General features: G+C 41.2%; 1 protein-coding gene across 2 annotated transcripts in view; it reads right to left on the reverse strand.

Annotated features, from left to right (window-relative positions):
• ADAMTS18 (ADAM metallopeptidase with thrombospondin type 1 motif 18) overlaps positions 1-25,218 on the reverse strand; it is a 100,168-nt gene that overhangs the window by 2,350 nt on the left and 72,600 nt on the right. For both annotated transcript variants that reach the window (XM_038368937.2, XM_043495029.1), the window contains 6 exons: positions 18,936-19,077; positions 17,388-17,514; positions 12,862-13,066; positions 8,451-8,642; positions 7,630-7,842; positions 5,532-5,679 (listed from right to left, as the gene is read on the reverse strand). In XM_038368937.2, the coding sequence (XP_038224865.1) occupies positions 5,532-5,679; positions 7,630-7,842; positions 8,451-8,642; positions 12,862-13,066; positions 17,388-17,514; positions 18,936-19,077 (1,027 nt within the window). The remainder of the gene's footprint in view (positions 1-5,531; positions 5,680-7,629; positions 7,843-8,450; positions 8,643-12,861; positions 13,067-17,387; positions 17,515-18,935; positions 19,078-25,218) is intronic.

A 25,218-nucleotide genomic window follows, 5' to 3' on the forward strand; every position in this document is an offset into this window, starting at 1 on the left:
AATCAATATGTTTAGTGTGTATTTCAGCAATTCTGCAAATTAGGCAGTACTTCTGCTTATTGATTTCTACAAACTTGCCAATGATGCAAACATGAGGGATGACTCCAGTTAAAGAAGGAGGAGGCCTTATAACTCTTTTTTTTCAATATCACTTTCTTTTTAATCTATTAGCTCTACTTTTGATGTCATACACTGTGGCATTAGGAGAGGTAAATGAAATAGTTTATAAAACAACATTTTAAAAATAACCTAGGGTGAAATCCTTGGCCCACTGTAGTCAATGAGAGTTTCAACTATTGGCTTTACTGAAGCCAAGATTTCATCCCTTATCACTATATTATTTTACAGATTATAACCACTGCAATAAAACCAACTATTTACACAAATGGGTCCACCACTAAGCCCTATGTTAATGAATATTACTCTACCCTTTCTTTGATCTGCAGAGAAAATAGCTCAGGCTCTGAGAATGTGTGTGTGTGTGTGTGTGTGTCTGTGTGTGTACACACGCTACAGAAATACATCTATATGTTCACACCACAAGCTCTGTATGTGTGTGCACAAAATTGCTTGAATACATGCATGTACCCACATTTTACGGGTATGGGGAGGAGGGTTCATTTTCAATGATCTAAGCCTAAGTGCACAGAAGAGTTAAAATTCGCACCCACAAAGCAAAATCTATTGTAAGGTCCCTACTTTTGAGACCCAAGTTTGCACCTTCAAATGGGGAGACATCTAAATTCTGCCATTTATATGAATGTTTCATACATTAAAATCTGAACGGAGGCCCCAATGTAATAATCAAGCTTTTTATCAGATTATATGACACAGTAATTTAGGGTGGGATTTTTAAAAAATGCTTAACATCGGCCTTGCTCTGCTCCCACTTCAGTGGTGACATTCTCATTGACTTTAATGGGAGCAGAGTTAGGCCAACTTCGTGTGTGTTTGAAAATCCCACCTTTAATTTAAAAAAAAAAACAGACACTAAAATGCAGATGAATTTTTGGCTTCATGTAATTCTGTATATGATTCACACAGCCCAGTTGGTTAAAAAATATTTCATGGCCATCCCATTCTACATGTTTGCAGTGGCTGCTTTATGCTTCTTTTAAAATGCATAGTGATGATTCATATGGATGATTTATAAACAAATTCAAAATGCATAAGAAACATAAAGTGAGGTTTAGAAAAATTTATAGCTAAACTGAACTCTTAAATGAGCATGGGAAAACATTCCATTCTGCCTTCACAACTACTGTACACATGGTCACTAAAGGGAATTTACAAGGATTCTTATTAAAAAAATCTAGTTACCGGTGCCTGTGCTCTCAGTTCAGCTACTAAAGGGGTGGCACAGAGAAAATGCTCTTACTCTCAAACCATACAGACTCCTTCATATCTGTAACACCAGAGTTACGCAGGAGCACACCCCTCTTTTTATTCGCTGCCACTTCACTGTATTGGCTTCTTTTTAAAGAAGGATAAAGTGTTTTGTTTTGAAACCCCGTCAAAAGATGATATGCATGAGGCACATAATCTGACATGAGACATCTTGTCTAATAACATGCTTTCCCCCCCACATTGCAAGCAACATCACATAATAACAGTGCTGGACAAACTGCACTCTGGGAAGTAGGTGGCACATCCCATGCTGTAGCATTTCCGCCCTAGAGTCCGGTTTTAAATTCCAATTTGAATGTCCAGTAGGAAGGAGATGGTCCCAGCTTTGCACCGTTTGGCCCATTATCCACCATACCAAGACAAAACCACCACACAATTAACCAAGTCAGACAGTGCATGCTCAAGAGAGGACTGTGACTTGAGGGGGACGGGCATTGCAAGTGATGACTGAGAGGCATATGCAGAATTATGAGGGGAAAGTTCTCACAACACATCTCTAACCCAGTCAGGCTCCTTAGTCACTTAGAGTAAATTTTAAAAAGTGATTGAGTCTCATTTTCAAAAGTGACATAGGCACTTGGGAGCGTTCACAGTCCATGGAACATAACAGAACCCATAGCACATAAGTCCCTTTTGAGGATGGGATTTAGGCACTTGAAAAGAATTACTTTTAGGACCTAACCCAGAGATCACTGAAGTCAATGGAACAACTCCCATTGATTCCAGTTAGTATGGTCCCTCATTTTCATAAATGACAATGTCTTAAAAAATGCAGTTTTCCTTTTAAGATGCTCCAAGTATCTTGGATTTACTGGCTATACGTTACAGTAACTGTTACTGTCTCTGGTGGAGTGATGAAAATGAGAAAAAATTGCTAGAGGGGAGACCCACATTGTCTAGGAGAGCATGATAACTCTCCCTGAAACATTCATTTCTTCTCCACTATCTCTCCCTAATGGCTCACAGAGCTGGAGCTGTGCGGCTGTTAATTGAGAGTGATTTGCTTCCATGTGATTGCAGCACAGCTGGCCCCTTCTCCATGCGCTGGTTTGGATCGAGAGTTAGAGAGCAGTGGAGAGAGAATTGATCTCCAGAGCCTGAAGAACCAGTTACAAAACAGAGCTTCTACAGCTGTGGGGAGGGAGAGAAAGTGGCCAAGACCAAAATGAATAATAGATACCAGCCCAGACATGAAATATGGTTGGGGGAGGCATGTTGGGGGGTGATGGGTTTCCTATACCTGAGAGAAAGTGATTTAATAAATTCACAAAACAAATTCTGAAGCATAGCAGAACTTCCCAGAAGATTTGGAACTAACTTCTGAGTCTTTAGAACTGTTTAGTCACTTTTCAAACTTGTTCAGTTATTTACTTATCCCTTTTAGGCCTGATTCATCCATTCCTCCTTCCTAGGCTGGTTGCAGCTGATTGATGAATCCTGAGGATGGACTTTGCGCACCCCGCAAATAAAACAGTATTGATATTATTTCTTTACCTGTCTTGCCTCTTGGGCTCATGCAATATTATGTTTCCCAAAGGCCTGGTGGCTGATGTATCAATGTGTTTTATAGGTTTTCCACACACACTGAAGCGTCAGGAATCAATATGAATGAGAGAGAATATTGTCTGATGGTTAGAGCAGGAGACAGGGAGTACGGATGCCTGTGTTCTTATCCAAGTGCTGCTATGACCTTGCTTTAGGACCTGAAGAAAGTCAACTATGACCTGGCTCAGGCTTTTGTTTTTTTAACCAGGGCACCACCTCTATTTTCAGCTCCTATGTGTAAAATGGGTATAATAGTGCTAAAATCACTTACCAGGCCTCTTTTGAAAATTAATGTTTGTAAAGTACTTTGGGATGTGGGGATGAATAGCATGATACAGGCCAAATGCTGACTGCAGTCAGAATTTTATTCAGTTAAAGACTTGAAATTTTGCCTGGTCCTTACAGTAATGCACAGTGGGGGTGGGGAAGGAGAGGAGGGAGGAAGATGCAAGAAACCTCCCCCTCTTTGCTTGCCACATGTATGGCCAGGGAGAATTTCAGCCCCTGCACCTAGAGGAGCACAGAGACTGCTTCCGCCCCACCCCGCTAGAGCTTCAAAACACCCCAAAGATAGCATGGAGAGACCAGAGCACAGTTCAATGTCTAGGTCCCCACACACCATGTACCAGCCAGCAGAGCTAGCCAACAGTGTAGGGCAGAGCTAGCTGTGCCCTATAGAAGGCATGCAGCATGTGAATGCCTGAGAGCTCAAGCTCCCTGGGACAGAAATTCCGACTGGAGAGTAGGGTGACCATGTGTCTGGTTTTTGACTGGAACACCTGGTCGAAAAGGTACCCTGGAGGCTCTAGTCAGCACTGTTAATGGGGCCATTAAGTCTGGTTGGCGGTGCTAAGGTTGGCGGTGCTACCTCTCCTGGCTCTGTGCTGAGCCCCAGAAACAGCCAGCAGGTCCAGCTCCTAGGAGGGGACCATAGGTCTCTGCATGCTGCCCCCATCCCGACACCAGCTTCACACTTCCAGCCAATGGGACCTCACAGGTGGTGCCTGCGAGCGAGAGCAGCATGCGGAGCCTCATGGCTCTCCCTGCCTAGGAGCCGGACCTGCTGGCTGCTTCCGGGGCACAATGCAGTTCCAGGACAGGCACGAATCCTGCCTTAGCCCCCATACTGCACCACTGACTGGGAGCCGCTGGAGGTAAGCCTGTGTCCCAGCCCTGAGCTCCAACCCCCTGCCACAGATGTGAGCCACCCCCAAACCTGGAGCCCTCTCCTGCACCTCAAACCCCACATCCCTGATCCCATCCTAGAGCCTGCACCCCCAGAGAATCCCTCACCTCCCCTGCACCCCAATCCCCTGCCCCAGCCCAGAGCTCCTTCCCACACCCTGAACACCTCTGCTCTACCCCCCAGCCTGTGGCCACCTCCTGTGCCCCAAACCCCTCATCCCTGTTTCCACCCACAGCCTGCACCCCCAGACAGAGCCCTCACCCCCTCCTGCTCCCAAACCCCTGTCCCAGCCCAGAGGCTCTTCCCACACTCTGAACCCCTCTGCCCCATCCCCAAGCCTGAAGCCCCCTCATCCCTGGTCCCACCCCAGAACCCTCATCCCCCTGCACCCCAACCCCCCTGCCTCAACCTACAGCCCCCTCCCACAACTGAACCCCTCATTTCTAGCCCCACCCTGGAGCCTGCATCCCCAGTTAGAGCCCTCACCCCCTCCTACACCCCAACCCTAACCCCCATCCCCTTGTCCCAACCCAGTGAAAGTGAGTGAAGGTGGGGGGAGAGTGAGCCACCGAGGGAAGGGGAACGTAGTGAGCAAGGGGGGCAAGGCCTCAGGGAAGGGGCGGAGCAGGGGTGCGTGGCCTTGGGGACAGGGCGGGGCTAAAGTGTTCGGTTTGGTGGGATTAGAAAGTTGGCAACCCTACTGGAGAGGTGTGACTCCACACTGCCTGTTCACTGTAAGCTGGGCCTACAAGGCATAACTGGGCCATAAGAGACAGATACAGGAAAAATTGCAGGGTTGTACATATTAAAACTTATTTTTGTTATTATTCATCATTACTTGGAAGCCAAAGATAGACAAATGAAAGAAAATTGAAGCTATGAGGGGCCTCTGCTCTACAGCAGCAAGAACAGTTTGTCCCTGCTCTATAAAAAGTCACTATTTTAACTTTATGCCAATGTCTCTATGGGATGTTCCCATCAATAGAATACACTGTAAGAGGGTGGAGGTTAAGGTAATGCACAGTGCAGCCCAATCTTTACTTAACCGGAGATAGAGAAACAACTCAAACACGAACTGCAAAAAAAAAAAAAAAAAGACATATCCTTTATTATTCAACATGTTCCTGCATTTAAATACATCTGTCCTCTCTTGAACATATCAGACCTAGCAGCTAGCCCCTTATGTCTGCTTGTGAAAAGAGAGGTGATGCACTTCCAAATTTAATATATTGCAGAGCACAATGGTGATACTGAATTTACACAGGAAGATACAACTCCCGCACACCTATTCTGAGAACATACCTAGCAAAGGTGATGTTGGTCAGGCTATACAATTCCAAGGAACTAAACCCACCATTGAATGTAATTCAAAACGCAGAGTTTGATGTTTTACCTTTTTTCTCTGGAGCTGGGCAGAAGTTAGTATTGCAGGCTCTCGACACAGCTGGTTTCTGATGTGGCAGACACCCAGCTGCTGGTTGCCCCTGCCGGAGGCACTGCACACTCCGGATTTGCACTCCCCCACCACACGTTACTGTACACTGCAGAAAAGGAAAGATGAGAAGCCACATTCTAGAACACAGATGGTCTTCCAAGGCCCTTGAAGTGTCCAGGGCTTTGGATGAGGCCTACAAATTGTAAAGAGCCTAAGGGCCAAATTTTCAAAAGAGCTCAGAGCCAGTTGTCCCGGTGCTCAGCACCCACAGTCAGAGCCAGATTTTCAAGTGAGCTCAGCTCTCATTGATCCACTAAAGCAATTGCCAGATTTTCAAAAGAGCCCCGTATCCAACTTGCACAGAGCACCTCTGAAAATCTGGTTACTTATTTAGGTACCTAAATGGGAGATGAGATTTTTAGAAAATCTAGCCCCAATTTTGTGTGCTGTTCTGTTTTGAAACTTGATTCTCTGGGCCTAGTTGTGCTGTCCCAAAGCAGGTAAAATTCCCAGTGAAGCCATAATTGTGGAAATATCTGGAAAAAAAACAAGTATTTTCAAGAAGATCTCTGAAGTATTATAAAGTGAGTGAGTCTTTACTTGCATGTGCTTCATGAAAAGTATGTCCTTAAGATAGATGTGATTGGTATCATCTGATTACAATTGTCAGGCATACATTGTTGCAAGTATATGATGTTAAACGAATACGTGCCTCAGAGATATGTGACTCATAAAGTAGATAAGTTCCAGAAATACAGAAGCTTGTTTGCAAGAATGTAGAAACAAATACAGGCTGATCCAGTAATTAATCATAGTATTTAAGGAATTCCAGACAATCTGTGCAGATGCTGTAATACATTGTGAATATAGATATGTAATGGTTCATCTACAGTGCACTTCCAAGAAGAATGGAAAGATGGAGTTTGGAAATGGCATAGCATGTAGTGCAACTGCAGCTCATATAAGAACATAAGAACGGTCATACTGGGTCAGACCATAGGACCATCTAGCTCAGTGTCCTGTCTTCCAACAGTGACCAACGCCAGATGCTTTACAGGGAATGAACAGTACTGGTAATCATCAAGTGATCCATCCCCTGCAGCCCATTCCCAGCTTCTGGCAAACAGAGGCTAGGGACACCACAAGTAACATGTGAGATTCTTCAATTTTAGCATAAAGGAACTAGCTACACCAAAATGCAGGAATATGGAACCAGCTACATCATACCAAACTATCAGCATGGTCCAAGATCTATGGAATATTGCCAGAAGCTGAGACTGGACAACAGGATGGATCATTTGATAATTGCCCTGTTCTTTTCATTCCCTCTGAAGCATCTGATGCCGGCCACTGTCGGAAGAAAGGATATTGGGCTAGATGGACCATTAGTCTGACCCAGCATGGTCATTCTTATGTTCTTATGATTATATGCAGAAGACACCTGTGGGCTATCAACATTAAAATACAACAGTCCCATTATGGCTGATTATACTATATTCTAGCCCTCTCTTGGAATGGCTGCACAACTATGCATGGTCTGCTTGTGCAGTTTTCCTGGGCATTACCCATGATTCAGAAGGTGTTTCACCAAACACCAATGCTGCCTGTGCACTGGCTTCACCATGCCCTGGTCGACTTTTTGGACTGACTACCCTACATACCAGCCATTCCCACCCACTGGTTACATCATGTCCTATTACCACGTTAGGCCAATGGGGCTGCATGGATGTAATGGAGAACACAATTTGGCCTGATATTTCTAACTCTGACAGCTGACTACAATGTGTGGTTATGTTCAAAGAGGACTGAACTGGGAAGGTTATTGTTCTGGTCATCAAGGGTACATTCACCCACCTGGTGAATGTGAGGTTCTCCATTCCACAATGACCAATTGTGGGAGAATAGTGTTAGATCTACCACACAGAAGGGACTGTACATTCTCTACTGACTCCATAAACGCCAAAAGAGAAAGTGGCATTGGGAATGGAGAGCACTGAGTTGGGAGAGAAAGGAGTAACCTACTTCAAATCCTCCAGACTGTCTTTTTTCCTCATACCTGCTGCCAGGGTGAGGAATACCATCCGGACACCATGCGGTATAACCTCTGTAATGGACAAGCCCCTTTGTTACATGCTTCTTCTAGTTCTATGTTTGGTTTCTTTATGTTCCGACATCTTCGCTGAGGGAAAGTGATCCATTTTCCATGGATGCTTTTCTCGCTGCACTTCATTTCCCGCTTTTTAATACCTGGGCCACAGGAAGCTGAGCACTAAAAAAAGCAGCACATGCTTTTAAAATAATACATTGCCATAAATTAATATCGGTTCCACTAAAGACTGGATAAACTTTTGGAGAAATATGAATGTCTCATGGAAAATAAAAACATAAAGATCATGGGAAGATATTTGCATACTAATATGAATTCTGCCATCTTGGAAACCACTGTGAAGCCAGGGGGGATCTGGCAGAAAAACTGACAGCAGGATACAGCCAAGTGTTTTGAGACAAGAAGATGTAAATTTTCAAAATTAACTTTGAGTACCTCAATCTTTAGATGCCCAAATTGAAACACCTTAAAGGGAGGGAAGGTGCCCTAACACGTTCTGAAAATCAGGCCTCTCCAGGTGTTTTAAGTAGGGCACCTAAAAAGTAAGGTGCCACAAATTACTAGTTATTTTTTTAAATTTGGACTATATTAGTTACAGGCAAAACCCTGATAAATGACTGATACAGAGTTTGTATTTTCATCAGATCATGACCCTTACTGAATCCATAGCACTTTTTTCCCTCTCACATGCTCCATGCATGCTAGTGTTTCAGCACTCTTTTATGAGCTCTGCAGAGAGCAAGACAGTCATTCAGACTGTGGTACTGTACCTCACTCCAAGAAGAAACCACCCACTGGAGCCGATCGTTTTTGGGACATCGTCCCAGTACACAGGTCTGTTCAGATTCTGGCTTGTGATCTCTGCTGCATGTACTTTCTGGTAAGATTTTCAGCTTGGAAGGGCTGGTGCTTTTGCAGTGGACATCCCGTTTCTTCATGCCTCTCCCACAGGTCTTGGAACACTTTATCAGAAAGAAATATTCATTTGAGTTTCGGGCACTTAAAATTAAGATTTTTGTATTTACAGAAGAAAACAGAAGCCAATGAATCTTATCTGTAGCCACTGCTGTTAATTTAAACGTGTAATTCTGTTATGGAAAATGTAATGTAATAAACATACTTCTGTGGCACTTTTCATTTTTCAAACCTGGAGTTAAATATTTTATTGTGTAGCCTTAACTTACCCTCACAGCCCTCCACTAAGGAAGATAAGCATTCTCTGTACTATTTATGGGGAACTGAAGCAGAGAGAGAGATTCTCTCAGCCCTTGGCAACACAAAGGGGCTGAAATCTGGCCCTAAATGCCAGACTGAGAATCTCCCTACTGCAGGGAGCTCTCAGCTAGTGTAAAGCTACACTAGCGGGTTCCTATGTTACCCAAACCCACCCTGGCATAGAGGATGGGAGGAGGTAGATGGCAGCTGTACTCTTCCAATTCTCAATTAGTGTTTGGTCCCTTGAGGGCCACAGCCAGCTGCTGTAAGTTACAGCAGCTCCAAGGCTGCTCCAATTTCTGCTAGGGCCAGGGCTAGAGCAGGTGAAGCTTGCAAATCAGGGAGACTAACAAACTCACTTATAGCCCTCACATGCTCCTTCAGAGAATGGATCTCAGTTCAAAAGAAAACCTGGGACAGAGAATGGCATATGACTTGCCTTAGCCAAAGCCACAAAGCAAGTTATTTGGCAAAGCCATGACTAGAAGTCGGGACATTTTGGCTGTGGTTAGAAAACATTATAAATATTGAGTTATTCTTATTTTTTTTATTATGTTGATTTAAAATCTAAAATATGCTTTTTGTGGCTGAAACAAAATGCACCAACTGAATATATTCTAGAGCAGAAATTGCAGAATTATTAAAGCCCTGAGATAACTCTGCAGATTTTCTACCATCCTGTACTTGCTTTCTGTTTATTTTTTTACCAGAGTTCATTGGGTTAATCATATGCATGTAAAAGCCTGTGTATTGTGCTACCAAAGTGCATAGTAGAGTATGGACATCTTAAAAACATTCTATCCAAATTCAGTGCAAAGTAACCTGTGCTCACTGAAAAGCTTGGATTTGTCGTCTTCCCATAAACTGAGCTGAATTCTCCCTATCTGTCTGTGAAGAGATTTGACATTGTGAGGGATACAGTTTTATTTATTTATTTAGAGTCTGCAACATGATAGATGGAGACTGAGCATTTCAGAGAGATCTAAAGAAGTTATGTGCCCAACTGCCATTATATTTTGATAGGAGTTTTGCCTAATTTTCTAAAGTCACTTTGGAAATCCCAAACTGAAACAGCAAATTCACAGATGTATTGCAAAGGGGGAAAGATTGGGTTTCTCTTTTTGCTTCTGTCTGATGAAAAGAAAATCTGAAAGGTTCTCAAGCCCTGCCCATCCCTCCTTCTTGCCCCCCCAAAAAGCTATTTTTATATTTTTTTTTAACATTAGAAATTCTGGTCCTTGATGACTGAAAAACCTTGATGATTGCATGACTAGTGAAATGACAACACCAAAGTCAAAAGTAAAAGATGAATAACTGAGAAGGGAAAGGTATCTTTGGTCCCACAGTTAAACACTCTTCAATTTTTTATCTTTGTTGATAACTGTTTAGCTTCAATAGAAACCTCTATCATGTATCTTGCCAACTGGGGAATTGTGTACATGTGGACAAATTTCCTTCTCAACCCATTGCAGGGACTCAATTTAAGTCCTGTACGATGATATTTTATTTCCTTTATTTTTGTTTTTGTAACTGCAAACTTTGTTAGTGTTGAAAACATTGTCCATATCCTTTAAAAATTTAGCCATAATATCTGATTTCATAACCTTCTGCAACAGTGAATTCCAGAGATTTGCTTATACACTGAAAAACAAATAGGTTTCAGAGTAGCAGCCGTGTTAGTCTGTATTCGCAAAAAGAAATGGAGGACTTATGGCACCTTAGAGACTAACAAATTTATTTGAGCACAAACTTTCGTGAGCTACAGCTCACTTCATCGGATGCATTTGGTGGAAAAAACAGAGGAGAGATTTATATACACACACAGAGAACATGAAACAATGGGTTTATCATACACGCTGTAAGGAGAGTGATCACTTAAGATAAGCCATCACCAGCAGCAGGGGGGAAAAGGAGGAAAACCCTTCATGGTGACAAGCAAGGTAGGCTAATTCCAGCAGTTAACAAGAATATCAGAGGAACAGTGGGGAGTGGGGTGGGGGGGAGAAATACCATGGGGAAATAGTTTTACTTTGTGTAATGACTCATCCATTCCCAGTCTCTATTCAAGCCTAAATTAATTGTATCCAGTTTGCAAATTCATTCCAATTCAGCAGTCTCTCGTTGGAGTCTGTTTTTGAAGCTTTTTTGTTGAAGGATAGCCACTCTTAGGTCTGTAATCGAGTGACCAGAGAGATTGAAGTGTTCTCCAACTGGTTTTTGAATGTTATAATTCTTGACGTCTGATTTGTGTCCATTCATTCTTTTACGTAGAGACTGTCCAGTTTGGCCAATGTACATGGCAGAGGGGCATTGCTGGCACATGATGGCATATATCACATTGGTAGATGCGCAGGTGAACGAGCCTCTGATAGTGTGGCTGATGTGATTAGGCCCTATGATGGTATCCCCTGAATAGATATGTGGACAGAGTTGGCAACGGGCTTTGTTGCAAGGATAGGTTCCTGGGTTAGTGGTTCTGTTGTGTGGTGTGTGGTTGCTGGTGAGTATTTGCTTCAGATTGGGGGGCTGTCTGTAAGCAAGGACTGGCCTGTCTCCCAAGATCTGTGAGAGTGATGGGTCGTCCTTCAGGATAGGTTGTAGATCCTTGATGATGCGTTGGAGAGGTTTTAGTTGGGGGCTGAAGGTGATGGCTAGTGGCGTTCTGTTATTCTGTTACCCCCCCCGCTGCTGGTGATGGCTTATCTTAAGTGATCACTCTCCTTACAGTGTGTATGATAAACCCATTGTTTCATGTTCTCTGTGTGTGTATATAAATCTCTCCTCTGTTTTTCCCACCAAATGCATCCGATGAAGTGAGCTGTAGCTCACGAAAGCTTATGCTCTAATAAATTTGTTAGTCTCTAAGGTGCCACAAGTATTCCTTTTCTTTTTGAAAAACAAATAGTAATTCCTTTTGACTATTCTAAGACTGCAGCCCATTGAGTAGCTTTGTTCTTCTTGTGCAATCTGATAGGATAATGAAAAGTTCTGTTCTCCTCAAAATGCATTATCTCCTCTATGACTGTGACCACCTAGATCCAGTCCTCTCTAAACTCTCACCAAGAGTACTACAATTAAAAAATAGTCGTTTTTACAACAGATTTGTATCAATCTTGTAGCTCATTAAATGAAGACCGAAGAATTTAAAATGGACTTTGCTTCTTTTGACATAGGCCCACAGTATCAGTTCTCACAGCAGTTCATTTACCCTTAAATTAACATTCACTATGTGCCAGCACAAGCATCATTGCAAAAATAGCAGAAATGAGTTTTTAATTTCAGAGTGTTCATGCTTTTCATACATTTCTGAAAAAGGGTGTGTACACACAGAAATCTGCCTGGGGGCCCATTGCTACTGACTTATGCCACTAATAATAATTTACTGCACTACTAAATTACTTACTTGGAATGGGCTACACTAATCAAAGTAAATATGTGATTACTACACGTATCTTTGAGTAAAACATAACTTCATCTGTCCACATTTCAAAAATTCATGTGTGCACTGATGTGCCATTCTAACCCCATTCTTTTTCCATTAGTGGTACCTCTGCCGATATTTCTTCTGTGAGAAATGTTAATATTGCTGTATGAACTAATGTCATAAAGGGGTGGGGGGCAGGCTATGACTTTAAGGAAACCATAGAGTCTTGTCCTTCAGAAAACCAGAGAATCCTGTGGCTCTGTTTGTGTGTACTAGGAAGCTCCTCCTTTTCCCTCTGCTGATTGAGGGACAAATTCCAAATTAGGGTAGGCAACTGCAAGTCCATGCATCCACTTATATCAGCCATGCTTTCTGATTAGTTTAGTACGATTGCTATCTAAAAATAAATCAGATTGTCTTTATTATTTTCCTACACAGACCTTCCAAGGTAGGCAGGATACAATTATGTGAGGAAAACTATTCTGTACACATTCATTCCAGCTACCTCTGTCAAAAGAAAACATTCTATTTCTCTAAATTACCTGAGACCACGGTCCAGGGCTCCATTCAGGTGGGCAGTCTTGGGTATTACAATTCTGTACTTGGGTTGGAGTGCTGACTGGACAAAGAGAATGTGCTACCACCTCTTCCTTTTGAAAAGTCTTTTTCTGGATGCATTGAATTGGGCGACTTTGTTGCCCTCCACCACAAGACTTGCTGCATACACTCCATTCACCTGTCGACCAGCTTATAGGAGAGAATGAACTATTTCTTACAAACACATGACTATAATGCACCTCTACAATCAGTATAGTGAAGATTAAGTTCAAATGCACAATCCAATCTATTCCATCCATTTGACTGGTGTTGCCGTTAAATAATTTGTGTAAGACTCATGCAATCCATCTGCAAGAACATTTTGAAATGCAAGAAGAATAAATCTTGCAGCCCTTGCTCAGGAAAAACTCCCAGTAATTATTATTTTTATTTGCAGTGCGGCAGTGCCCTAAGGTTCAATCAGGATTAGGGATCCTATTGTGGTAGATGCTGTACAAACACATTGAGAGACACATTCCCTGCCCCAGAGAGTGTTTAATCTAATATGAAACAAGACACAACATGTGAGTGCAACAAACAGTTGGAGAGAGGGGAGGAACAAAGGGCACCCTAAAATCTCATGAAGTCACACAGGTTGATATTGTGCAACTTGATGGGTTCAACTCATCAGAAAGATGGGTTTTTTTAAATAAATAAAACCATATCTCTCTGACTGCTACATAACTGGGCTATCAATTGTTGATTGATTTTGTGCGGGCCTCACAGAGAACTTAATGGGGGTGTTAGCTGAGCTGGAATTAAGACTACAGGATTTGGCCGAATATTTAAATTCTATTGGTGCTTGTTCTGCTAGGCACATGCATGTCAACACACCTATGGGCCTGCGCATAAAGAATGGAATTTTGAATTCTACAGAGAATCTACCACATTCTCTCTTTGGGCAGAATATGATACCCAGAAAATCAACTAACCTAGCTAACAAGTCCTCCCTACCAAGTCATCTTTCTTTTTGAAGTCCGGTCTTCTTCTTTAATTTAAACCTGTTTGGCTAGAAACAGGCTTGGCTTTGGAGCAAAGATAAGGAGTTTGATTTTGGCCATGTTCAGTTTTAGTTAATGGTGAGACTTCCAGCAGGAGCAGCCAGAGAGAGGGACAGGTTATGGTAGAGAAAAACAGGTCAGATGTGGCCAGATAGAGATATTGGTTGAAGGCTTATGAGAAAATGAGAGACTGCAAAGAGAGGAGGAGGCCAAGGACAAAACCTTGTGAAACCCTAAAGTAGTGTTGCAAAAGAAAGAGAGGACCTACCAAAACAGACTCTGAAGGAGAAGCCAGTATGGCAGAAGGAGAACACTAAGGACCAAATTTTTCAAAAGCACCATTTTGTAGATGCTTAGCCTCCATGCATGCAACCCACAATGTATAAGCATATGGACGCTAATGCACATGGGCCTACGTGTATTATTGGTGCTGCACAATTCTAGTCTTCCTCTCTTTGCTTTGGATAATAAATCTGTTTACAAAGTTCTCGTGCTCTTTAAAATAAAGCAACAAAGAAATGGTTTGCTAAATTCAGTAACCCTGTCATTGGAGTTAAGAGGATTTAGATGATGTCCCAAGACAAATACTTTTGGCAGTTTAACCAGCCAGATTATATGAAATCTAAATAAAACAATATCAAATTAACCAGCTGACTACTACTGGGCAAGTATATCCTCCAAACACCCGACAAGGTTCACTGATGCATATCGTCACTAAAAATCACACAGGGTCCTCAAATGTATTGTTGAACTGCACAGGCGGGGTTCACTTTTGAAAATGAGCAATATTATTTGTAGTACAGTAGCACCTAGAGTGCATAGTCCCATTGTACTAGGCGTGCAACAGATAACAAAGAGACAGTCCCTGTCCCAAAGAGCTCACACTCTACGTGAAAGACTATAGATAGCAGGTGGATGCAATAAACAGATGGAGGGAGCACAAGGAAACATATAAACAAATCCTGTGCCTATGGGAGAACCATGAACTGATCCAATCAAATTAATGAGTCTTCAAAACCTTCTCCCAATATCAAGCACTGAATTTAAACTGAATCTTTTAAAATAGAAATTCTCACTCTTTTATATTATATGGACTCATAGAGATTGTCCCTTTTAATTCACAACTGCATGGGCCACCAACTCTCCCACACACTATCACAGCATAAGCCCTATGGCAACCAGAGCAGCTGCTTATATCAAACAGAAAGTATTTGAACTCTTGTAACTATGTCGAAAATGAGCACCATTTCACCAGACTGTATTTCAGATCTCTGTGAAATCAAAATTAATTTGCATGTTTAAAAATGCATGACGGCTCCCTTGGGAGATTTCCTCTGGAAAAAGAACAACTCCTGAATCACAATCCAGATCTCCAGGTACCAAAAGCTGTGGGAAGTTTAAAGCTACCAATTCTAAGGACAGAGGAATTTTAATACACACATCATGCACCTAAGGCATTCCATACAATTTCAGGACTGTGGTGGTCTGCTGCTGTTGGACTAAATATGGAAACGGATATTGAAAGCTTGGAAGACTTTTCTAAGGAAGCTATAAAGAGCATGGAGGTTGCCTTTTAACACTCTGGTGGGAATCTGAAAAACCTGAGACTTTCATCCTGATTAACAACCTGCTTTCACTCAGCCTGGATTTCTCTCTGCTTTTTGACAATAGCACAGTCAGGAAATAAATGTTTTTTTTCAAATTGGGAAAATAATATAACACTTATTTCAAGTAAATCTGGTCAATACAAGGATTCAAGAACTGTCTTGTCCTGTGTAGCCTACCTTGAAACATATGCTTCTGGAAAAGTCTTGGTTCTAATCAATTCTATAGGTTTTAATTAGGTATACTAATGGTACTGATCAGTTTGATAGGTAAACCAGCCAAAAAAAATTGTTAGTTTTAAGAGCCTACATACAGTAGTTGCCTAGAAAATCTACCTTTTCATACGGAAGAGTTCAATAAACCTGCTTTATGCCTCTTGTAAACTGCCATTTTCCACGAGTATTTTGGCTATGTTTCAAGAGCATCATCCATTAGAACAAATAAACTCGATAATTATGACTAGATTTGGCAGCCCTTTCTCCAATCATAATAGTATGCAGTTCCAATGCCTTTGTGTATTCTTGCTGCATGAACTGAGTAGTAATTTTATTCCTTCTCATATTGAGTCTTTGTTCTCATTGTGCAGTAAGGATTTGTCCTTGAACCTTAAAGCTTTGTCTTCTTTTTTCATGATGTCATGTCAATATCATATTAACTTAAATGATAAGTAAGACACATTTGTCTTTCTCTCTTGCCTATTATGCCTACCAAATTTATACATGTTTTATTTTCTGCTTACCACTTGTTATTCTTTGATTTCTCAACATCATGTATTACCGTCAGTATCTGGGCATTTACAGCATGCATTGAGTGGAAGCTATTGCACACTGTAACGTTATGGACTACATCCTCAAATGATACAATCTTCATTGAATTCATGGGAGTTATTTTCACCAGCTGAAGATATGGCTCAAATATGCATTTAGTGAAGGCCAAATATTCTGAACTTTGTGTTCTGTGTTATGCTACAAAACAATCTGTTTTTCTGTTAAAATACATTAACTGTCCATCTTAAACTACTGAATCTGAGAATATCAATTTAATGCAGCATGGATGAATGATGTCAAAAACGTTTTTATTCACTATTCATTCTTATTAGCAATATGTATGACATACTAGCTTCAAAGGGCATGGAAAGCTCCCATTAATAGTAAGGCAGTTGCATACGTGGCCTGTTGCATGATTAAAATAAATGTTATATTTTAGAAACATTATATGAAGACAATGCCAAGTTGAAACGAAGGCATTTATAAATAACTAAAAAAGACTGCTGGAAACATCAGAGATTGTTTTTTCTGTCTATAAGAAATTGAGTCCATTGGATAAAAATACATTTGGCAGAAGATAAGTCACATACAAACAGATTTTGTTTGGTTAGGAAGATTACTTAAAATTAGTATTCAGACAATAGTGTGGCTAAAGTCAAACCAAAGAAACTGCTGAAGCAGGCATATGGGGCTCTCACGTGATACACTACTACTACTTAAACCTTATCTCTATTTTTTTGTGCCTCTACTGTATAATTTGCCATTTGGATTTAATGTCCTGTGTTATAATTTTAAAATTTTGCTGGAAATTTCAAACTATTACTGAACCTCTTTTAAGGGTGTTAAATGTATTACAAACTATAGACTTTAACTAAACCAAGGCCATTCCACAGTGCAAATCTTTTTGACTTATCCCACCAACATATTCCTGGATGGGGAAACAAATCCCATTAAATTTCACTAAATGTGCTGAGTTGATATAATAATCAGGGCTATGGTGGGTTCAGCCAATTAGCAAGATATACAGTTCTATGTGCCTATCAGAAAGTATGACAAACACAAACACATGGTAACGCTACAGAAATAAATAACACTTACTATGCTGGGCAGGGATTAGCATTGCACAGTTTTGTTTCAGTTAAAGGCTTTGTCCTTGGGCCACAAAAGGAGGAATTAATTCGTGTACGATGATCTTGTAAACAAATAACTTTTGCTGTAATGTGCCCTAAGGAGATATCAAAAAGAAATACAATAAAATAAATTGTTACATTTACTCCTTATATTTAGGGTATTGGTGTAGAAGGTTAAGTAACATAGACCAGACTCATCCCTAGTAAAATTCCATGGATGTCAATGGAGTAACATGGGAGGGGGCAAATTGGCCACTTGTATTAATGTTAATTCACTTTTCTGCAATATAGGTGCGACGGCTGCCACTGAAGTCAGATATAACATTTTTATGACAAACAATCTATTGGAAATTAAAACCACAGGTAGATCACCGCAAAATGTAAGACTCAAACACCAAGCCACTCTTTGAGTTCTGTCTACCTGCAGAAACGAGCAGAGAAAATTTCTTAGAGCTTTTCTCGGGTGTTTAGAAACTGTCCATCAAACCCTTTTGTCAACTTTTTATTCTACCTTTATAGCTATCTTTACATTCTTTGAGGCTGCTGTTCCTGGTGCATATTTACTTTGAACCATATTTGCTGGGGAAGTCAATTGGGAACTTTGCCTATGAGTTCAATATATTAAGATTTAATCATAGGAAAACTGTATTGGTCTGAACCCAAACCATTTGGAACTTCCAGGCCTTCTGAATTGATGAAGCAATTCTGACCCAAACTCTGGTAAATGTGCAAAACAGCTGTATGCTCTTGACTGCAAGTGAATTTATTCTGAGCCAAACTCTTCTCATCCTACTTCACACAAATAATCCCATTGAAACTTTCTGTGGAACATATACTAGGCTCATTCCATAAAGAGATAGTCCATTGATTTCATTTGGGGCTGCAAATGATTTAAGAGCATTCCATAGATATTTACTTATCTACTTTGTAACTTACTTCACATACAGTCTGTGGGCACAACAAAGAGAAATCTGGGAAATACAGAGGCATTTCTGGCTACTGCTATCTATTTTTTAAATAGAGATTTTACCTGTATGCTACTCTCCGGGGGGAAGGGGGGCAGATTCTGATACCTTTACTCATGCTAAATAGCACCTTACTCCATGAGTAGTTCCACTGATTTGCTGGTAAATATGTCAATGAAACTTACAAAAAAATATTTTCATGAGCCTCGCTAGATTTTCTATCTACATGTTCTCACATGCCTGTTGTCTGTCTCCACTCTTTGTCCCAGAATTAGGTTTAATGACAGAATTTCCAGGATTTAGAAAAAGTAAATATATGTATAATAAAATCTTTCCTGGAAAATGAAAGGAAAGGTTTATCATTCAGCTACATGAACTTTCAGAGATAGACTTTGATGAACTCAGCTATTTGGGATTAAATTTACACATGCTCTATATTGCCTCCTGAACATGATATTTTAGACCTTTACAAAGCTACAGGGATTTGGAGTGGAGTGTGTTTTAAAAAGGAATGAAAGAAAGAAAGGATGGGATGTAAGAGAACTACCTACCCCCGCCACAGGAAGCTGAGCAGTCTGACTGCACTGTCACCCAGGAGTAGCTATGTCTTTTGGCAGATGTCTTGTTCTCATTGATGATCTTGGGGGATGTGTATTCCCAAGCAATACCTGGATTTTTGCCTTGTAACAGGATCTAAAGAGTATGGGGGGGGGAAAAGAGGGGAATTAAAAAATATGCAAATTCTGGAATTGTTAAGGTAGCTGAGAATGTTTAAAGATGTCTATATGGAGTATTTTTATACATGTTACATTTCTGAAAGAGTATTCAGAACTAACTCCTATGGATACAATGTACCTTTGTAACACTGAAATGTCCTGGTTCCAATAGTGGTGTGATATGGCCAAACCTTGGCGGGGATGGCACTTCATGCAAAAGGGAACACAGTGGAATAGTGCGCGCAATTTGGGGCATGATTCAACACCCTTGGAAGTCAATGGAAAGAGCCCACTGAGTTCAGTGGGAGTTATATCAGGTTCAGGAAGTGGAAATAGCATCTGTTATATTAGCATACTAGCATCTAGTATGAGGTGACACCAAGAGCACGATGACAAATATTTTTCTCAGTATGGTCTTGCCCCACATGTTCCTTGGCTACTCAGAATAAATGCCTCTTTAAGACGTGGATCCCTGAATCCACTGGGGTTCTGTACAGATACTGGACTTTTCTTGTGGTGATTCAGCTGCTTGCTTGAAGCCACAGGCTCTGATGCTGGGTGAAACTCAATGTCCCATGCTATTCAGAATGTTAAGCTAACTGATCCCTTCCAGCATTGAACTCCAGTTCAGCAAGGCATTTAAGTCCCATTGGTTCAGTGCTAAATACCTTGCTGAAATAGAGTCTGAGTGAAGTAGGAATGTGGGTGAGGGTTGGCGTAGATGTGGTTGAAGATGTCTCTCTTGCTTCTGGATCCAGGGGACACAAAATAGCTGTTTTGCCTCTAAACAGGTACACCTGCACGCTTATAGTCACACAGTAAATCCACAGCAAATGCAGTTGCTGATGAAAAGTTTGTGGGGCAGAGGGTGGCTGAAGTCAATGGAGCTATGACAATTACACCAGCCAAGGATCTGCCCAAGTATATCTAATATGGGGAAGTCTGTATCGCTCCTTGTGCATTGGCATATCGCCCATCCTATTTTTGGTCTGGGAAGACCTGGCCCACAGTAGAAATTTTATAGAAAACAGGTCTTTTGATTATAATAATGCAGTGACCACTTCATTTGGTCTGGCTGCTGGTGGTGCTCCTCGATGTGTGTATCTCACTGTGTGTTTACATTGCACCTTTCATAGGAACAACTTCCTAAAATTTACTGCAGTCATTCCAACAAAAAAATAAAATAAATACAAGCTTCATAAAAGCCTGACACATATTTGAACTCAAATTTGAACTGAAGCAGAAATTTCCATTTTATAACATTTCTTTTAAATAGGGGAGTTTTAGCAGCTAAAATACACGAATATCCGTGTTCAATAGAAACTGTGCCTTGCATAGAATACTTCTAAAATTACTATGTTCTATTAAGTTTTATTCCTTGAACAATATAGCCATTCCAAAGATATAGAGCAGGTGCAGTTAACTTGACTTCCTAACCACAGTTTTTGATATGCGTTAGAATTTAAAATAGGATTCCGGTCTATGTTAATAATTTACTTCAGGGACATTAATAACATATGGCAGGCAGTCAGTATCACCAAATGTCTGCACGAGTAGATCTATGTAGGTAGAAGTCATTGCTAATCAAAGGGGCTTCAAAAACCAGCAGCAAACTTTCATTGTATCTTTTTATGATCAAGAGCAACATAATACATTTTTAAAGGCAGTCAAGGGATTTAAACTATTCTGAAAATGTATATATTGGAAAAAATGACCCATGACAGTGAAAAATTTAGAAGAAATGTATATGAACTCCTGTGCAATAACGTTGAACATATGAAGGATCTGGACAGAGTGCTATTTACATCTGCAGAAAAAAATGGATGATATATTTTCCATTGCTACTAGCCAGATATTTTATTTCAGTCTGTGAATCTTGATATTGATCCAAACTGGGAATACAGGAGTTCAGGTCTGTAACATGCAAAATATATTAATCCAGCAGAATAATAGCATACTCTGGTTTATTGCAAGATTCAGATACAAAACACCTAATACTCAGATGTTTAAGTTTGGGTATTTTATGTGAAACCAGGAAACAACATATGGCTACGAGCACAGAGTTTACTGTGTTAATTGTTTTCATGACAATACTAAGATATGTTTTATATGCATGTGTGTAATTAATTATCCATTCTCACATTTTAAAGAATAGTCAATATTAATGTTTATGGAACACATATGAAGATAGAATCAAGTGTCATCTTCTAGTAATAATACTCAGAAAAACTACGTGATTCAGGCTGCAAAGTCAAACACTCAAAAGTTAGGAAATACTGGAATTAAGGTTGTCTGTGTAACCTTAATTTGGCCTTTCTGTGCATATATATTATGATAAGTCTTTAACTACATGATCACACACTATTTGTACACAGGACCCCTGCCTTTTTTGGTGCATACAATGGGTGATGTTTGCTTTATGAGCTGCTATTTTATATTTAGTTTTATCCTCATTGTTTAATGTGTGGCTCCATGCCTTATTTACTGCACAATGATCAAACCATGCTTAGAAGGTAGAACTATTAATTTTGTCATTGACTTTTCCATAGCTATAGCATGTGGGTGCTTCACAAACATTAATAATTTTCTCAACACCCCAGTAAAATCACTGTGGGGTATCATCCCCATTTTACTGATAGGAAGCTGAAGTATAGAGAGATTTAGTTCAAAAATGTCCATTACTTTTTGGTGCCCAATCTGAGACATCTAGGACCTGATTTGTTAATTGTAGGTATCATAGAGAACTTTATATGTTCAAAGCACGATTCCAATTGACTTCAGTTGCAGTGGAGAGAGATCAGCCCTATGGTCTCAAGCTGGACTTTCATAAAATGAGAAACACACCATTAGTGGCCACCTGTGAAATGTTTGGCATAAGTGACTTGCCCAGCATCACACAGTAACTCTGTGGCACAGGCAGGGATATAATCCAATTTTCCAGGGCAGCATTCTACTGCATTTAACGTGAGACCACCCTTTTTCTTCCTACAACACCCTACTTCATTCACTACACACTTTCCAGCTGCTGTAACAAATAAAGCAGGAGTCCTACAGACAACAGTTTCCTTCACTGTACAGCCCTATTCTGTCCCCAGAGCAGGTCCATTCTGTGCACTGAATGAGGCAGGGGTCCTGTCAAAAGATAGCATGTGATCATGTAATAAAAGACTGTATCATAATTCACAGCACGAGGTGGGGCGCAGGAGGGAAAAATTAGTGTTGCCCAGGCAACCTTATTTCTGGCATTTCCTAATTTTCAAGTGCGTGACTTTGCAACCTTAATAATGCTCTTTTAACGTGTCTAAGTTTATAATTTGCTAGGTTTTTAAAAAAGCAAACTGAATAAACAGAAATTCTATCATGTACCATCATATTGACACCTGCACGAGCCACCAGCAGGGTTGGAACCTTTAGATCCACCAAAAAGATCCCTGTCACCTCAGCTAGCAGAGTAACTGATAGCAATAGTAGGCTGCAAATTGTTATGTAGAAGTCTACAGCTCTACAGAAGGATGAGAGACACAGCTTTTCCAGTGGTTTTCTTGCTGACGGCAGAGGAATTGAGATGCAGGGATCTTCGGTTCCATTCCAGCCTCTGCAAGGGAGTGTGCTCTAGTGGGCCCATTTAATCCAAGCTTGACCCCTTCAGCCATCCCCTCCAACCTGTCACTGTCCCAGTCCTGTATCTTTCCCACCCCTGGCTCCTCATCCCAGTCCCATTCTCCTCACTTAGCCAGTGCCAGTCTCCACTCCTCAGGCTTCTCATTCCAGTCCCAGTTCCCCCTTCCCCTCTGGCTTCTTGTCCCCAGTCTTTATGCTCAGCCACTCCCAGTTCCCTCCTCCAGGCTCCTTATTCAATCTGTCTCTTTTGCCCCCAAACCTCCAGTTGCCCTCACCCATGTTCTCCATCCCCACTGGCTCCCAGTCCCAGTCTCCTTGCCCTGGAAGCCCCAGTCAACTCCCCACCCCAACTCCTATGTCCAATTTCACACTCTTGTCAACCTCCCAGTGGCAGTCTCCCTTCCCCTCACCCAGACTCAATCTACTTCCCCCACCACTCCCAGGTCTGGCTCTTGTCCCCTCTGCATTTGAATCAGGCAATTTCCTCCTCCTCACTGCCTGGTAGGCTGGCCAGTTTTTAAACCAGTCAGTCCTACTTTTGTAATGTTTGTCCTCCATCTGGTACTGAGACAAAACCGGATGTGGTTTTGTCTGGTATCAGATGGGGCACACCATAATGTACGATGTGCCACTCCTGCATCCCTGCCACCATGACCTCTCCTGCACAGCATGTGTGCATGGCCATGCCAATGGTACGCTCAGTCTTTAAAATGGCATCCCCCAGGCAGTGTGACCTCGCATGTACTGTGTGTGTGAGGTCACGCCAATGGGGGTAGGGTCATGCCAGCAGGGGCAGGCTAATGCCATATCCACTGGCGCCCAATGTCTGGTGTTCTGGGCATGTGCAACTGACCACGCTGCTGCCTGGCATCAGCAGGGGGCACTGAGAACCCTGATCTCAGTTCTGGTGCTCAGCTCCTGCTCACAGTATCCTAGAGTTACAATTGCAGGGAAAGTCCTATTCAGGCCTGGGCTGAAGCATGCTCAGTTCAGACAGAATCTTTAGGGAATTTAGCTATGGTGCTCTCGCAAGTCTTTTCTGAGCATCGCAAACTATGATTTTTTTCCAAAGGTTTATAACGTGGCCAAATCTGGTCAGATTTTCACAGGAAAAATTCCTGACCTAAAGGCCAGCTCCCTGCCAAATTTCAAATCCCTGCCCCAAAGCCTGGGAGTGCTACAGCTTTCCAAGTAAAGGTCACCAAAATTTTTTAACATGGTCAAAACATCAATTTTCTCCCCCTTAGTCCTCACTCTCAGAAATGGCTGAACTCTTTTGGCTGAAATTTTCCAAAAAAGAAAACAAACCTCCCCTCCCCCGAATCCTGAGGCAGAAACCTCAGCCCAAATTATTAAAGTTTGGCAAATATATAAGCAACTAAGTTAGGGTCTTACAATGGGCCATGTCAGGCCACATGTCAGTGCTACCAGATTGGCCTATAAAATAAACTGAAAGGCTACTGTGAAGGATTTGTTAGCATGCAAAAGAAATTCAATAATAATAATTATTATTATTTATTTATTTATTAACTCTATTGCAGTAGCACATAGGCGTTCTAATCATGAACTAGGACTCCTCTGTGCTACATGTTTTACAAATAAAGAAGACAGTCCCTGCCCCAAAGACCTTACATAAAGGGATGTTTTATATTTACTGCAGTCTCCAGAGATAGCTCTGATTAGCCCTACTCAGGTGACCAAATGCTGCCATATGGCATGTAAATTGATTCATAAAGGCTTTATGCCTCTTTTGTAACAATATCATACCTTGTCTGACCTTCCCGTAAGAGGACAGGTGCCAGTGACACAGTGATAATCTGAAGTATGTATAGTCCGAGACCATGTCTGGTGTAATTACATTGTGTCCAGCACAATAGGACCCTGATGCTAAGTGGCACTACCAATACTAATTACATATTATTTATTTCTATAAATGTTTGCTATATTTTTTTTACATGCAGCCTTGGACTGCTGATGGTTTTAAAAATAGGTGTTAGAAGCTGTTGGAGAAGGTGAATAAAGGAGAATAAATTACTGCAGCCAGTGGAACAGTACATGTTAATTCCCTATTTATACCTGCTCAGCTACTCTGGCCAGTAAGCAGCCTAAGTTAGAACCCCTCCTTAACCACTCGATCCCAGGAGGAGATACCGGGAGAGCAGGGACTGCATTCTGCAGCAGATTTGGATGTAAGAGCTGGGTATGCTGAGCAAGGGGAGAGAGGGACCTAATACCTCCTTACACCCCTGCTCAGCCTAGTAACAGGGGAGAATAATCTAGCTGTATTAAAATATCGCAGACCAGGTATTGTATAACTTAAAATTGCATAAATATAATTTATATTCCATGGCATTCATGTTAAACATATTGTGTAATGTTCATCTAAATTATCATCAAGGAAAGTTTAAATTTGCCAAAGAAACAAGCATATACATAGCTCTTCTATCATATTTTCAAACATTCACTATAAAGCCCTTCCTTAATAACCCAATATTTA

Source organism: Dermochelys coriacea, chromosome 12 (genome assembly GCF_009764565.3).
Source record: "Dermochelys coriacea isolate rDerCor1 chromosome 12, rDerCor1.pri.v4, whole genome shotgun sequence".
NCBI classification, from domain to species: Eukaryota; Metazoa; Chordata; order Testudines; family Dermochelyidae; genus Dermochelys; species Dermochelys coriacea.